A 16,384-nucleotide genomic window follows, 5' to 3' on the forward strand; every position below is an offset into this window, starting at 1 on the left:
AACCGTCCGGCCCATCAGCTATCCATCCGGCACATTCGCTAATGACTTAGGCGAATGAAAGTTTACATTTATCTATACTTGATGTTTATCCTTTTCCATATGTATTTAGGATAAGTACTATTTCCTATTCCTATTAGGAATAGGATTTCCTTTTCTCTTATGACGGTTTAAATAAGACGGTCTAATACTTGTATAAATATAGACCTCTGGTCATGAGTAATAATAAACTTTCACAGCATCTCTTTTATAACAGGATCAACAGTTTTTTAATGTCAAATAAAGACAAGCAAAGATGATAAACTGAAACACCAAGTGGATTTGGACCTGAGGGAGTAGTGGACGGATTTACAAACCCACCCTTGAGTTGTTGCTATCAACAGCTTTGGAAAGTGAACTACAAGGTATACTTATGGTGTTACAACATTGCTGGATAAGAGGCTTGATACACTAAATATGAATCTTTGCTACTGTCAAGTTAACAGTTGTGATTATAGTACTTTAGATTCAATCCAGAGGACCAGTCTACACTTTACTCTTATAAATTTCAATGACAAGCTAAGAAGAAAATGATTTTCAATTCAATTGGTGACGCGGAAAACAAGTAAACTAGAGTTTGATTCAATTTAACTAGAAGCTAGCTTAGGGTATTTCATTGGGTGTTGAGCGAGAGCCAAACAATTATTCAAGTGCGATGCAGTGCTTTCCAGAACTCGGATCACTCAGCTGGAACACCCCACTGTCGTGGTGGTGATCTCTTTTCTGGTCGATCCCATCATCTAACTGTCGTTGAGATGAGAAACGACTGCAAGCCTTAGAGATCAGGTCCGATCAGTTCACTTACTACCCTAATATCTACTTTCGCTGATTAGGGATACTAAGCTCATTCAATACATGTCAAGCTATCTCCTAAGCGGTTAGCTAGGCGATAAACTTAGGATCTAACATCAAGTGATCAGATTAATGGAAGCCTTAAGAATAGTATGGATGAAGAATAATCAAGAATAGCTTATCTATGTTTAGCTCATATTTCAACACCCTAAAAACCCTAGGCGAGCTAGATCACTACTCAATCATGATGCAAGCAATCAAAGACATAGATCCTGAATGAAACTGCATAATAAAAGAGATAGAAATAGGGTTCAGGATAATCTTCTCTATGGTGAGAGAGATGGAGCCTTCTCCCTTTACAATCCAAAAGCACAAAAGTCTCCAATGGTTTTCTTCTATCTAGAATAGCGTAGAATGGTAAAGAGAAACAGAAAATATGATATATCAAAGCCACAAGCGGCTGGGAGAGAAAATAGGGATAATTAGGGCAAATCCCGTAATGATTGTAGTTTCCTTAAATATCTCTGCCGCTGGAACACTCACTCGGAACAGTCATCAAGACTGTTCTGCGTGAAAACCACCAAATTGCATTGTTTTCTTCCTCTTTTGTTCCAGCTGGTCCATCTCCCATCCAATGCAACTCCAGATCTGTAATGACTCCAAAATGACTAGAAAGACTCGATAAAGACTTGAAAACCAATTTAAAAGCATATATACAAGATGTATAAAACACCATATATCAATTCCCCCAGACTTAGATCCTTGTTTGTCCTCAAACAATGTAAAGTATCAAGAACAGGGAGAAAGGTTTGAAAGTGTGGGAACTCTCCTATTCTCAGCAACCATACTTTAACCACGAATCTCTGAACCATACAAGCTGTAAAACTAGGACAACACACCTTTACCGGAACCCCACTGACTGCTGTTCAAAAATCGGCTCCATACTCTTCATCTCAAACCTGAAAAAGCAACACTATCGAGGCAGAACTCCCTACATTCATTTAAGAGTAGCGTGAGCTTTTCATCACAGGCATCATTCAGGGTAGACGGTCTAGGTGTGGAACAGGCTATTTAATGGTGGAGTTAAGAGTGTTTAGGGGCTACCATTTCATTAAAGAGGATGCAAGATATCACACAAAATGGCAAGAGAGGATAGATCCATTGATGTCCACAGCCTCTACTCGTTTTTGCTATATCTGGTGCGACTGTTCTGATGACGGAACATGCAACTGATTGTTCTGCTTTCCACTTTCCTCTACACACTCTTCAATACTTGGTACCAACTTCTTCCTCGACCTTTCCAGTGGCTCCATGTTTCTTTTCTTTCTTCCCCTTCTCCATCACATTAATCTCGTTTTTTTTTTTTTTTTTTTTGAATGTTGATATGGTGATGTGACGAAAAAGGAGGTAATACATGATCGTTCTGAGTGCCACTGGTGGTTCTAATTTCGCGACCATTCTGGTTCTCCACCCCTGGTCTTGCACAGTTCATTGGTTATAGAGCGGTTGCTCCCTTAATCTGCTTGTTCTCTTTTCTGACATAATTTCTGCAGCAGTAACGAGTAGGAGGCTGCGTTAATCCTTTCCTCTCCGACCTTTTTGCACATATCTGCACATATGACACTGAAAAACAAATGCATGAAGGTGGAATAAAGGCTAAGGTGCAGGGTGGGAACTAGCTAAAGATGAGCTAGCCACTCAGGATCAACAAGATGGATAAAAAGGATAAGAAGTCCTGAGTGTGTTCTCGTTTCCCTGATCTAATGCCCATAACAAGAAGAATTTCAGTCAATATTAGGTTCAAGTAAGGTGGAGTTAAGTCTACCCAGTGTAACCTGATCGGCTGAGAACTTCTGGAGAATCAAGTGAGATATGTCAGGGTGTTCCAGGTCCACATGTGTGTCTTTCGCCACTGCTAAGGTCACTGAATAAGATAACTAAAGCACGAGGTGGTCAGTGATCAACACAGAATAAGGTCCTAATTCCCTCAAATTTTGACTGACTCAATAAAAACTGACTCAAATTGACCCAAAAGAAAAACAAAAGAAAGAAACGAGTTAGTAAACGACGAAAACCCTCCCCCAGACTTACTTCACAACGTCCCTGGTGTGAAAATAAATCAGAGAGAAGGTGAAAACAAGAATAAACATTTTTGTTTTTTGGGTCGAGATACTTACCTGAGTGGAGCAGGCGCTCTATGAAAATTCTGGGTGTTCTGTCGTCAGATGGTCGCCTGGAACAACCGCTCTTTTCAGGGGGTAGGTAGTTCCGTTTCTGCAACCCATAATTTTTGAAGTATCTCGAATTTTTATGCTTTTTGACCTGAAACTCAATAAACTAAAACGAAAATAAGCAACCAAAAACAAAAGCAAGTTATATTTACACTTACCAGTGGGTTGCCTCCCACCAAGCGCTTGGTTTAAGTCACTAGCTTGACTTGGTGATAGGGATCAGTCGGGTTGATCATGAGGACTTGTTCCAAAACAAGCTCCACAATCAGACATGTTCAACTTCAGAACTCTGCTCAGCAACCCTTTCACAGCTGCTTTTCCTTTCTCCTTCAGCTCATGTGTGAGAATAGCTCTGACTTTAGAGAAAGGTTTAAAGGTACCCTTGCACTTTACCTCATACTCAATGGAGTTCCCATCACACTTGAGAGGTATCAAAGTCATTGTAGGATCTCCCTTGACCCTTTTCTTCTGGACTTTCTGTTTCACCCTTGAATTCCCTCTGAATTTAGTAGGATCAGTGCTAGGATCTTCATCAAAGAACAGTCTGCTCTCACCCTTATCACCATGCTCCTTCTCTAGAACAACCTTCATCTTTTCTACATCAAACACTGAGATGCAAGAGGCGTGTGATGAGGAAGATCTGGTGGGTACAGCCTTGTAGAAAATTTTCTTGTTGATGTTTGAGAAGCAGACTCTCTTGTTGGGCATATCGATGGTTGCTCCAACAGTAGCCATGAATGTCCTTCCAAATATCAAAGGCATCTCATGATCCTTGTTCATCTCAACAACTTGAAACTCAGCAGGAACAATGCATTCCCCTACTTGAACATGAAGGCTGCGGATGGTTCCATATGGGACTGCTCTGGAAGAGTTTGCAAAGGTCAGGGTCAGCTGAGAACGCTCAACATCAACAATACCCAAATCGTCTACAATAGCCTTTGAGATGAGATTCACACAAGAACCAGAGTCACAAAGAGCGTCCTTGAAGGTTGTTCCTGCGATGGAACATGGGAAAACAAACTTTCCAGGATCATCAACCTTAGGCAATACCTTCAGTGCTGGCGTAGACAGTGCTCTGGTATAGAGGACCTTGATCTCTTCTTGAGTCTCTCTACAGTTTTTAAAGAACTGGAGCAATGGACGAATCTGCAGAGCATCTTCGAATGCAAGTTCTTTAGGAAGCCTTCTCACCATCTTGTTAAAACCTATCAGCTGCTCTTCACCAATGGGATCCATCAGATGTCTAGGTGGAATTGGATAGGGAACCTTAGGAACATAGACTCGGACTGGTGGAGTTTCAGCAGGTTCGCTAGAAGCAATCACTTCAGAGCTAGCAGACTGCTCTGTGTTCTCTTCTGCGACTAGAATAGTCTCAGCAAACGGCTGCTCTACTGCATTACAGTGCTCAGTCCTTGGATTTTTATCAGTTCTTCCAGGGAGCGTCTCTTGTTGCCTCTTGACACTCTCAGCTGTTTGAGCAAGCTGAACATCGATCTTTCTCATATGGATCGCAAGATTGTCATACTTGTTATTCAGCTCAGTGAACATGTTGCCCATCCTGGTGTCAATTTCTGTGGTTACCTGATTCAACACCTTGGCCTGAACCTGCTGACCCTGCAACAGCTGTTGCATCATCATACCCAGACTTTGCAGCTCATCTGGTTGACTGTTCTCGTTAGCTGGAACAGCTTGCTGATTGCTCTGCGGTTGTCGCTTGTTCTGGTTCTGAATATGTCCGGCCGTAGCTTGCTCCATGCTGAAGACGTGCCCTTGGTTGTTTTTCAGTAGCTGATCAACCTTGGCAGTCAGCTCATCTATTTTCTGGGTGTCAGAACTGTTCCCTTTCATGGAGCAATCACTCTCCTCTTTCTTATTAGCTGAGCTAGCAGCCATGTTCTCAATCAGCTTAAACGCTCCATCAGTGGTTTGAGTCATGAAGTCTCCATTGCTCGCAGAGTTCAGAGCACCTTGGTATTTCCAGTCCACTCCATCATAGAAAATGTCCAGGAGGTAATCATCATCAAATCCATGGTGAGGACATTCTCTGCGATAGTCATTGAAGCGCTCCCATGTGTCGCAGAAAGGCTCATCAGTGAGCTGTCTGAAGGAGGTGATCTTGTTCCTCAATGCAGTTGTTCTCGCCTTAGAGTAGAAATGGCTGAGGAACGCTGATCGGACCTGTTCCCATGAAGTGAGAGAGCCGGTAGGGAGAGAGTTCAACCACCGTGCAGCTTTTCCATCAAGAGAGAATGGGAATAACATGCACGTGATGTAGTCTGGTGGAACACCATTCACGCGAGTGAAACTACAGACTTTTTCGAAGCTCTCAATATGCTCCATTGGAATTTCTGTAGAGAGACCAGAGAACACCTTTCTCTGTACTAGACCAATCAAAGCACGCTTGATCTCGAAGTCCTGCCTGGTGCAGAGTGGAGGAACAATGGCAGAGCGCGTAGTAGGGATGTTACGCGGAAGGTTTCTCTGCCCGATTGGAACAGTCTGCGCCTGTTGTTCCTGCTGCGCGAGAGCAGCCTGTTCAGCAGCATCCTGCTGAGCTTGGATGGTCTGCTGCATTTGTTGCATCTGCTGCTGCATGAGTGCCATAGCCGCAGCGAGATCATCCTGATTGGCGTGATCACCCATAGTGGTGTCAGTTTGCCTTGGTTGTTGACGGTTCTGACGTTCTAATCTCGTTAGTTCTTCGTTGGTGAGCTGATGCAATGGTCCTTGTGCGTTGCTCCGAGTATGTCTACTGGTCATGCACCTGGATCATTAGCTGTGACAAAGAAACAGAGGCGAGTTAGATATCTTAGACTTAAAATGAAACTGAAAAGTAGAGGTAAAAAAAAATCTGTCCCCGTCGCAACGGCGCCAAAACTTGATACACTAAATATGAATCTTTGCTACAGCCAAGTTAACAATTGTGATTATAGTACTTTAGATTCAATCCAGAGGACCAGTCTACACTTTACTCTTATAAATTTCAATGACAAGCTAAGAAGAAAATGGTTTTCAATTCAATTGGTGACGCGGAAAACAAGTAAACTAGAGTTTGATTCAATTTAACAAGAAGCTAGCCTAGGGTATTTCATTGGGTGTTGAGCGAGAGCCAAACAATTATTCAAGCGCGATGCAGTGCTTTCTAGAACTCGGATCACTCAGCTGGAACACCCCACTGTCGTGGTGGTGATCTCTTTGCTGGTCGATCCCATCATCTAACTGTCGTTGAGATGAGAAACGACTGCAAGCCTTAGAGATCAGGTCCGATCAGTTCACTTACTACCCTAATATCTACTTTCGCTGATTAGGGATACTAAGCTCATTCAATACATGTCAAGCTATCTCCTAAGCGGTTAGCTAGGCGATAAACTTAGGATCTAACATCAAGTGATCAGATTAATGGAAGCCTTAAGAATAGTATGGATGAAGAATAATCAAGAATAGCTTATCTATGTTTAGCTCATATTTCAACACCCTAAAAACCCTAGGCGAGTTAGATCACTACTCAATCATGATGCAAGCAATCAAAGACATAGATCCTGAATGAAACTGCATAATAAAAGAGATAGAAAGAGGGTTCAGGATAATCTTCTCTATGGTGAGAGAGATGGAGTCTTCTTCCTTTACAATCCAAAAGCACAAAAGTCTCCAATGGTTTTCTTCTGTCTAGAATAGCGTAGAATGGTAAAGAGAAACAGAAAATATTATATATAAAAGCCACAGGCGGCTGGGAGAGAAAATAGGGATAATTAGGACAAATCCCGTAATGATTGTAGTTTCCTTAAAAATCTCTGCCGCTGGAACACTCACTCGGAACAGTCATCAAGACTGTTCTGCGTGAAAACCACCAAATTGCATTGTTTTCTTCCTCTTTTGTTCCAGCTGGTCCATCTCCCATCCAATGCAACTCCAGACCTGTAATGATTCCAAAATGACTAGAAAGACTCGATAAAGACTTGAAAACCAATTTAAAAGCATATATACAAGATGTATAAAACACCATATATCAAGGCTATAAGAAGATTATAATGGAGACGGATTGTAAAAAGGCCGTTGACATACTCATCAACAAGAAACTACACTTTGGAGTGTATAATTGGATTCGAGAGATAAGGTGGTGGATAAGGAAGTTTGAAATCTGTACATTAACTTAGGTGGCAAGAAATGCAAATCGAGTGGTTGATATTTTGGCAAAGGCTGAGATATCAAGTAATAGGCTCTTTGTATCTCATTATTTTGTACCAACAGTGATTAATAATTCTCTTCATGAGGATTATAAACATTCATTTTAGGGCAAATCTCCAAAATAGCATATTTCCAAGTTTATATCACAAAAATAACCTTCAAAAACTAAAATGACCAAAATAGCATTTTATTTTTTGAAAAATTTAAATTTTTTTATTTTTCAAATTTTGAAATCTTATCCCAAAACTCCACTCCCCAACTCTAAACCCTAAAACCTAAACTCTAAACCCTAAAACCTAAATCCGAAACCTTAAACCCTAAATCCTAAACCCTAAACCCTAAACCCTAAACCCCACCCCTTAACTCTAAACCCTAAATCCCACCCCTAAACTCTAAACCCTAAACCCTAAACTCTAAACCCTAAACCCTAAATCCTAAACCCCACCCCTTAACTCTAAACCCTAATATCTAAATTAATTTACCATTGGGGTATAAATGTATATTTATCTCTTTTGATAAAACATTAAGTGCTATTTTGGTCATTTTTATTTTTAGAGGCTATATTTGTGATAAAAACTTTTTTAGTGATATCCTAATCATTTTTTCTTCGTTTTAAAATCAATAAAATAGTCGTTATAAAAAAAAAAAAAGACATAGTGGCGTGTGTCTCCGAAACGATACACAAAGACAAAGAGAAGTTTTATTCAGCTTGTGGAAGATTGTGGATTGTGGACAGTGGACTTCGGAAGGACGTCGTTTAGTCGTGGAGGAAACAAATATATTTTCTTCCTTTTTAATTTGTGGAATCTGTAATTATACAAACGTAGCTTTTAATTTCCTATTATTGAAATGAATCATTGCATGAGTGACGGTTCATACTTTCATAAAATCTAATTGATGTTCCTTATTCATCATTTATATGATTGGGAAGAACAGAAATTCTAGATTTTTATACCCTTTTAAGCATAATGGTTTTTATAGTAGATATCACCCTTACCATAGTTTTAAGTTAACTGAAGATATATAATTCTAAAAAGTGAGACGTTGGTGACATTAATAAAACTGAGTAGCATATAAATTTTAATTGGAATATAGTTATTTATATTATACATATTAATTAAACCTACTTCGTAATCTATTACATGCATTGTACCCAAAAAAAAAAATTCTATAACAGGCATTTCTTCATAATCCAATACATATTTTGTTTATTATATTTAAAAACTTAAGTTGAATTGTATTTGTTAAACCATCATGTGAGCTTGTGTTGATTTTTGTCTTTAGTTTGATTTTATATTGATAATTACTTTGTACCCCGTTTTTTTCATTCATAATCAGTTTTTCTATTGATTTATTTCGGAATTTAAAAGCTCTCCATTCATACCACCGTGCAAGATCTTCGAACTTACCATAAATACTATCAGCAGCCTCTTTTTGTTCTCATTCCCTGTCGGGGAAGGTGGATAAAAAAAAGTAGATTGCTTCTCTCCTTGACTGATGGCTGCAGCGAAACTGAAAAAAATGTACCAACCGAACATGGAATTCGTTCAAAAGAATCGAAGGTAAAAGAGTTCGAAGTTATTATTATCAAAATGATTTGAACTCTTTCAAAGACCCAACATGTATTTCTTTTTGCACTGGACTCTTTCATTAACTGATAGAAAGATCAGTTAGTCTACCATGTTTGGTCTGTGATAAAAGCAGTCTCTCTCTCCGGTTGGTTTAACTGGTAATGAAAATATGAATATATCTTCAGGAAGAGGAAGAGAATCATGCTCTTTTGCTCTTAGAATCAGTTGTTATAGAAGGAGTGGAAAACGGTGAATAAGACCTGCAAATCCCCTTCTAAATGGTTACCGACTGAATTATTTTGGAGGTTAACAGTCACCTTTCAGTCGCTAAATTTGAGACTGAATTTATCAGTTGCAAAATCAGTCGGAAATTAGTAGGAAAACAGTAGGTAAGTATTATCCTAAACTTAAATCTGATACCCTAAATGTTTTAAAACCTTAAACGTTAAATATAAACCTTAAAACTTTAACCTTTTCACACAATAAACATTAATCTAAACCCTACCCTAAATACCATTTCTTAAAACCCTATATCGTAAATACAAACTCCAATTATAATATAAAATATCATAAATACATACTCCAGTTATAATATTTTGAAATTTAAAATATAAAATTTTAATATCAAATCTTAAATTCAAACTTGAAGTTAATCTTTTTGATAATTAATCTCGAATCTTAAAACTATAACTCAAATACTATACACCAAACCCTATAGTCCAAAGCACAAATCTAAATATCAAATCTAAAAATTCAAATTTCAATAAATATAAACTCTAGGTTTATAAAGTTTACAAACCAACTTATTTCAAATCACATATTTAATTTCAACTCTCCCAAATTCCAAAACAACATACTTCAACTATAAACTTAATCTCTAAACTTTCATTTCCCAAACCGTCTTACATATCAATACAATTGGTCACATCTCTTATTTCTCACCTTACAACCACAACCACAACCACATATCACATATAGTTTAAAAAAATATATCTCATTTTTGATTTTTCCTTTCAGCTAACACACCACTACATGGATTACAATCTTGGCCTTTGGTTAGATTAATCTAAGGGCTCTTATCCATTCGTGTTTTCTCCTTTCTCAACCACATGTCTCTTATCTCTCTTTCCAATCTCTCTCCCACGTCCATCCTCTTCTGTGTTTCATCCTCTTTCTTTTTGTGAAGAAGCTACTGACGTTCATCCTCTGCTCCTTTTTCATTGTTCTTAGTTTTCTCTCTTTCTCTTCACTTCTTAAAGCTATGCCTACATCTAATTAAATTTTTTTTTGTTTAAAGATTTGAGAAGTTATGAAACGGAAAGGTCTCTGGTGTGGAGAGGGAGCTTCGGTGTGGCTCCTCAACTCGCGGCGTGGAAGGAGGAGGAGAGGAAGCTTCGATGTGGCTCTACCTCATCTCGTCGTCACCTCTCTCCACTTCGTCTCCGGTCATCAAGTTCTTCTCAGCCTCTCTTTGCCATGAACCTCGCCGGTCAAGCTCTCTGTCTCTCTCTCTGATTTTGTATTGTTTTTGGTAAAGTAAGGTGGTGGCAAGGAGAGGTAGTGGTCGTGAGCTTGAAGACAGAGGAGGTACGACGTCGTGGTGTGGCGGTGGTGGTGCAAGCCGTCTCTGGTCAATGGACAGTGAAGACGAAGCTTTATGGTCGTCCCGTCTGAGTTATCAGCCAGGAACGGGGAAAGCTGAGAAAGAGCAAAGACAAGGACAGGAGTTAAGGGGCACCGGAGAGCACGGCGGCGGCGGTTTGGAAAAATAGATTCTACGTCGTATTTCATCTTCTTCTCAGAAAAATCGGAGGGGAAGAGATAGATTATATAGTGATTGCACTAAATGATGGAGCTTTATGGGTCACGATTTAACGTTACAGAGGAGAAGCTAAAGAGGTGAAATCGGCTGGGTTTCTCCAAGGAAAAGGATCAAAAAGAAATTGATCAGTCGGCGACGAAAGCGATAGGTTTCACTGTAGTAGATGATTGATCAGTCGGCTACGAAAGCGATAGGTTTCACTGTAGTAGATGACATGGCATAATACAGGACTGTGATTGGTCTGAATTAATTTGTCGACGTTGCATAGCTAAACATTGAGCTTATTCTCCTTTTAGTATCGTAAGATATCTAATTTTTTTGTATAGTTCTAGGTGATTAGTGGTTGATTGTTTCTAGTTCAACCGGGCTTTTGAAAATTATTAATATATAAAAACAAAACGAACTTCTTAGTTATATATAATACACTTTATAGCTTAAGAGGCCATCTTTCATAAATTCAAGTATTAAAACAAAGGTTCACTACATTAAGCAAGTACTCCACCGAACAAAAATATTTGGGGGCCAAAAATATATTCTATAAATAGAATTGGAGAGCACATCACTTGGTCGCAGAGAACAAAGATGGGCAAGTTCAAAGATCCAAAACATTGTGGGAACCACCGTCCACCAACCACCAAAATTTTGGAAATGGCTCTACTTGGAATGTGGGAGAGTTGTTAGCTCCTCAAATCTCTGAAGTCTCTTTATAATCTTAACTCTTAAACCCACAAAATCTTTAATTCCCACTTTAAAGTACTCTTAATTCATTTCTAATAATATTTTAACATATCTACTAACGGTATCAACATAACATCAAAGACATGCTTCCATACCACACTTTATTTTAACAAAAAAAGTTAAGTACAACTAGCACCATAAATACTTCTTTGTACTCTATGATCAATAGATACGTCAGGACCGGCTCAACACTGTTAAAGGTCTTAGGACGAAAAATATTTTTTTATCTTCTAAAATTATGTAGATAATGTTTAAAATGTTTTAAAATTTAATCAGTAATATTTTGTAATGAAAATAAAACTAAATACATATCAAATAATTTGAGTCCTTTTCAATTTTATTTATTATATTTATAGTTTTTTATATATAAAATATAGATTTATAAAAAAATTGGGCCCCTTAATTAGTTTTATTCGGGAGGACACGGAGTTTGGGTCCGGGGCGGTCGCACTGCTGGTCCCCCCAAGAGCATGATTAATGAGAGTGCTTAGAAAGGGGTGCTTAGCAAAAAATTAATATAATAGTGGGTGGGATCCACACAAAAACTAAGCACATGTGCTTCTTCTGCTTAATTAAGCACCGGTGTTAGCCCTGTATCGCGGGCTCCACTGACACGTGGCGGTCCACGATTGGTTTGTTTTTAATATTTTTTTTAAATCAGAGAAACAATTTTTTTAAAAAAATTAATAATGGTGCTCTAATAAGCCGGCCCTGCATACGTCCATACACATTTTCTAATTAATAATATTTTTATGTTAATTATTACACATGATGTGAAATAAGAGTTTTTTTTTTGTTTTTTGTTATCTCACAACCTGAGGCGAGAATATTAAAACTTGAAAGCCTGAAAATCTGTAAACAAGACTGGGAAACTTTAAGAGCCAGAAGAAATTTGTCACAGAACAAAAAAAAAATCAAGTGAAAGAAAACACTTTTTCTCCAGGGAATATGACCAAAGTATCATGTGTCAGTGATTCGCTGAACTTAAAAATATATATAATTACTTCTTTTTGTACAAATTATGTCAAACTTGACACATACCATACATTCAAACCCAAAACCTTCTAAGTTATAACATGGAGAGTTGGAGACCAGCGATTGTATCAACGAGCTTCACTGTCGGAGAATCTCTTGGAGCTGAAGGACTTTTTTTGGTAAGATGAGCTGAAGGACTTGATTTCTCTGTTCTGGTGGCAGATCTGCTCTGGGGTCAGACTTATCACATGTTGAAGCAATCAGTGCCTTCTCCATCTCTGCAGATATCTACCCAAATAATAAATACGCCATCATCAACAAAAAGAACACAAGTATCTTTGCTCTGTGATCATAAAAGGTCATTTAGAATTTGGGACAAGGACGCAACTACAGCGTCTACTAGAAAAGGAACGTTAAAACAGATTTGATTTCAGGGGCTCAGAATGGCTGCGTCATTTAGTAGCAATATGGGAAGGTATATTACCGGTTGAGGGCGAGGTGGAAGGCCACTTCCAGGTCCAACCTGGCTTGGTGAAGGGACAGGTCCTAAGCTTGGGAGATGAGTAATGTTTGAGCTCTCTGATTGGCCAGCCATCCAAGAAGGACCTCTGTAGCCATCGGACCTCCTAATGGGTTATTATTGTATTCTCCACGAAACTGACTTCCAACCTGAAACAGAAGACCAGATCATAAGCAGTGAGATTCAAAAAAGCATTACTAAAACCTGCACAATTTCCATTTAGGTTGCCTATTGTTTTAAGCAAAAAAACTGATTTCAACGTAAATTAGATGACAATGAACACAATGAGAAGATTATTGCTGGAATTTCCATATAGGAGAAAGCACAAGAGACAAATCAACATAATTGCATAGCCAATCAGCAAAAACCACAGAACATATCGCCTAAAATGTAAGATATGGTAGTTGACTAGGCAGATGTAGCTGTCCCTGCGGGAACCTGACTATAGATTGGTTCAATTAACGAGCTGTAGCTAGTCAAAAACATAAATCACAATGATGGAAACCAAAGAATACCAATAAAAAAAATGTGTTGAGAATGATGCTGAGGAGGTTGCGTCTTGTAGCTACTGGCTCTTGTAATCCGAAACCAGATGACATATGAGATTAAATGGCTGGCTTTGGCGGGATAGATTGATGAGACTGCTGAGGTTGTGGAGCCACTTGCGGATCAACTTTTGGAGCCTAGATGAACAGAGTTGCAAAAGAAAGATGCATGAAATGTCCAATAGTATATGGTTTCAATCTGACCCGACCCGGCCTATGAAACATTCTTGGCTCAAAAACATTAATTAAACATGATTTGTATAGTTTTCTTTAATAACATAAAGTTAAATTCCATAAAGATACAATTAATTTTTTATTTCCTATAGTTTACACATAATAGGTGTTCTCAAAAATTTTTGTGATAAATCAAAAGTATATATATACCTTTGTTATATATTTTTTTGAAGTATATGAAACTATAATTAACTTCAAACTAATATTTATATCCGTTCTTTTTTATTATTTACATGTGTTTGATCTTTAGACTATGCGAGTCTACATATATTTTCAATTCTAACTTAACTGATAGTAAAAAAAGAGTCGTCCATGAAACTTTTATACTAGATCAAGTGTCTTTCACTTTCAATTACTTAAACTTCCTCACCATTTTTGTAGGTCTCCTGAATAATTTTAGCATAAATCTAAGATATAGTCATGCATTAGATATGTAAATTAAATTTACTCAAATATTCTTTAAGTTACCATGTTAACTGAAAACGTAACATGCATTAATCTATAGACCTATATATATATATTAGAGATATATCTTTTTGAAAAGCAATTCTTGAAACACAAGTTTAAGATTACAAAGCGTGTGACACGGTTTTGGCATTATCACTTTCTCGTTGCTATTTTCTTTTAAATTTTGTTTTCATATAGTTTCCCATTCAGTTCGTTACAAACCAATAAATGGAGCCAGGAAGAAATGCTAATATAGTTTCCCATTCAGTTATGTTATATATCCTTGCTAATATAAAATCTGCATGTCTGCATCTATTATATACCAAGCTGTTGTAGTATAATTCTCTTCTGTGTGATCTGAATTTGATGTTTAGTTTTGCGGTATATGGAATTTGTGAATACAATTTCGATAATTTATTAATAGGGCAAGAAGCGGGTCAAACTGAATCGGGTTGGGTCGGGTCGGGTCAAGTCAAATAAAAAGCCTTATCTTCTTCGCTTCACTCTCTCACATATCCACACAACAAAAAGAAATGGCTCTCACGGTGAGCACCGGTGGCGGAGGAGCTAGCTTCCGCTCCATAGACCTCACAGACTCTTCTCGTAATCCCTTCTCCACCTCCAGACTCCATTACCCGTCGAGAGCCCGTCTTCACATAGTCTCCGCCGCCAAAAAGCCCTCCACCCAAACCGGTCGGTTCGACAGCAAGAAGCGTCGGACCCTCGTCCCGACAACAACCAAAGAACAGCCGGAAGAAAGCAACGGTCTTTACGACGAGAACCCGCCGTCTCAGATAGACATCTCCGACGATGACGAAGATAGGTTTGCCGTGAACACTCGTTTCAGAGGCGATCCAAAAGACGCGCCCAAGATTTCGGTTAAGGATCTTCCTGGGCTTGAACCGGATCCATTCGAAGGTCCTCAATGGGATGGTCTAGGCTTCTTCGTTCAATACCTATGGGCTTTCGGGATCCTCTTTGCGGTTAGTTTCACTCGATCAACTTCTGTTTATTAGAGTTTGATCAAATTGCATGATCGGTTTAGTGTAAACCGTGTATTTAACCGGTTCTTCATCTTCCTTTGTTGTTTCTTAGTTTTTTTACTCCCTAAATGAGTTAAATTGTTTCTTAGTTCTGTTGTTCGGTTACGGAGTCTGTTACTCTGTTTATATATACGGAGGGTTTACAAGAACCGGTTCAATACACGGTTTACACTAAACCAATCAGACAACTTTGATCTCTCTAATACTGTTACATGTGTTTGATGGTTTTGATCGTGTAACAGTTAATCTCCGGGGGAATTGCGGCGGGGACGTACAACGAAGGTGCGACGGATTTCAAGGAGACGCCAGTGTATAAGGAGGCGATGGAGTCTCGTGACCTTCTCGATGAAGCAGAGGGTTCGAACTCTGAAGATGTGTTTGAGTCTAATCCCACAGAAGTGGCGCCTAGTTTGGAATAGTTTTAAGTTCTGTGTGTTTAGATGTGTTTGAAGTATCATGAACTTCTTCTGTTTATAATGTTACAGAATCAAAGAAAAATGATAATTAAACAAAGATTGTTGTTTTTCATTGTTCTGTTTCTTGATTTTCATTTCAAGAACTGTAAACATAAAGAAATACATGTGAATGTAGCTAAACCGAGATGGTAGTTAATATTCAGACAGATTCAGATGAGGAGAGTTCCGGGTAGGGTTGCTGCGAAGGATAATTAGCTGAATCTCAGACTTGGAGCCAGAGGATCTTAGACCATAACCTAGCCCCAGAAAGCTAGTGGGTCTTGGTGCCACTGGGGTTGCTGATGAAGTTGAATGAAATAGTAACAAATTAACAATTCTTGTTGAGATGTTAACTTTTTTTATGTTTTGGTTTAGATGAATTTTTTTAGGGAAAGTGGCTTACCCTTGCTTCTAGAGTTGTTCTTTGCACCTGTGGAAACTTGAGAACCGGTTGAGCTTGAAGGTGGTGGAGCAACTGAGGAGGAATTACTAGGCGTCTCTACTCCTATTATCAATAATGTTATTTCAAGAAATTAATCTAATTTTTATTAACTTTGTAAATAAATTCACATACTAGGGGAGGAGCAAGAGGATGAATTTGCTGGAATGTTGCAAAGTGGAGCCAGTTGTAGAGCGAGAGTTTGATTAATTGGAAAAGCAGGGGAAACAGTAGAGGTATTGTTGAGTAAGAGACAGAGACAGGTTGGTTGTTGGCTATAGATTTGGTTTAAGCCGTTACAACAGGGCTGAGCAGGAAGCTGGACAAAGCCTTGGACGAATGGACCACACG

General features: G+C 38.5%; 1 protein-coding gene, 2 long non-coding RNA genes and 1 other non-coding gene across 4 annotated transcripts; 3 read left to right on the forward strand and 1 right to left on the reverse strand.

Moving 5' to 3' along the window:
- The first annotated feature begins 5,082 nt into the window (after positions 1-5,082).
- Positions 5,083-5,189, forward strand: LOC125582766. The gene has a single exon (XR_007320220.1). It is a non-coding gene; the product is annotated as a small nucleolar RNA R71 (small nucleolar RNA).
- A 3,304-nt stretch (positions 5,190-8,493) lies between these two features.
- LOC106371821 lies at positions 8,494-11,051 on the forward strand. Its single transcript, XR_007319441.1, has 2 exons — positions 8,494-10,785; positions 10,832-11,051. It is a non-coding gene; the product is annotated as an uncharacterized LOC106371821 (long non-coding RNA).
- A 1,236-nt stretch (positions 11,052-12,287) lies between these two features.
- LOC125581724 lies at positions 12,288-13,864 on the reverse strand. Its single transcript, XR_007319442.1, has 2 exons — positions 12,835-13,864; positions 12,288-12,638 (listed from the first exon to the last, which is right to left on the reverse strand). It is a non-coding gene; the product is annotated as an uncharacterized LOC125581724 (long non-coding RNA).
- A 545-nt stretch (positions 13,865-14,409) lies between these two features.
- LOC106381220 lies at positions 14,410-15,667 on the forward strand. Its single transcript, XM_013821106.3, has 2 exons — positions 14,410-15,079; positions 15,382-15,667. The coding sequence occupies exons 1-2, from the start codon at positions 14,630-14,632 to the stop codon at positions 15,556-15,558; spliced, it is 627 nt and encodes a 208-aa protein (XP_013676560.1). The 5' UTR covers positions 14,410-14,629; the 3' UTR covers positions 15,559-15,667.
- The last annotated feature ends 717 nt before the right edge of the window (positions 15,668-16,384 follow it).

This window comes from Brassica napus, chromosome C2 (genome assembly GCF_020379485.1).
Source record: "Brassica napus cultivar Da-Ae chromosome C2, Da-Ae, whole genome shotgun sequence".
NCBI lineage: Eukaryota > Viridiplantae > Streptophyta > Magnoliopsida > Brassicales > Brassicaceae > Brassica > Brassica napus.

Coding starts and splice junctions, on each gene's coding strand:
- LOC106381220 (XM_013821106.3), top strand. CDS start 14,630: ATGGCTCTCACGGTGAGCACCGGTGGCGGAGGAGCTAGCTTCCGCTCC. Junction 15,080..15,381: donor CTTTCGGGATCCTCTTTGCG/GTTAGTTTCACT, acceptor ATCGTGTAACAG/TTAATCTCCGGGGGAATTGC.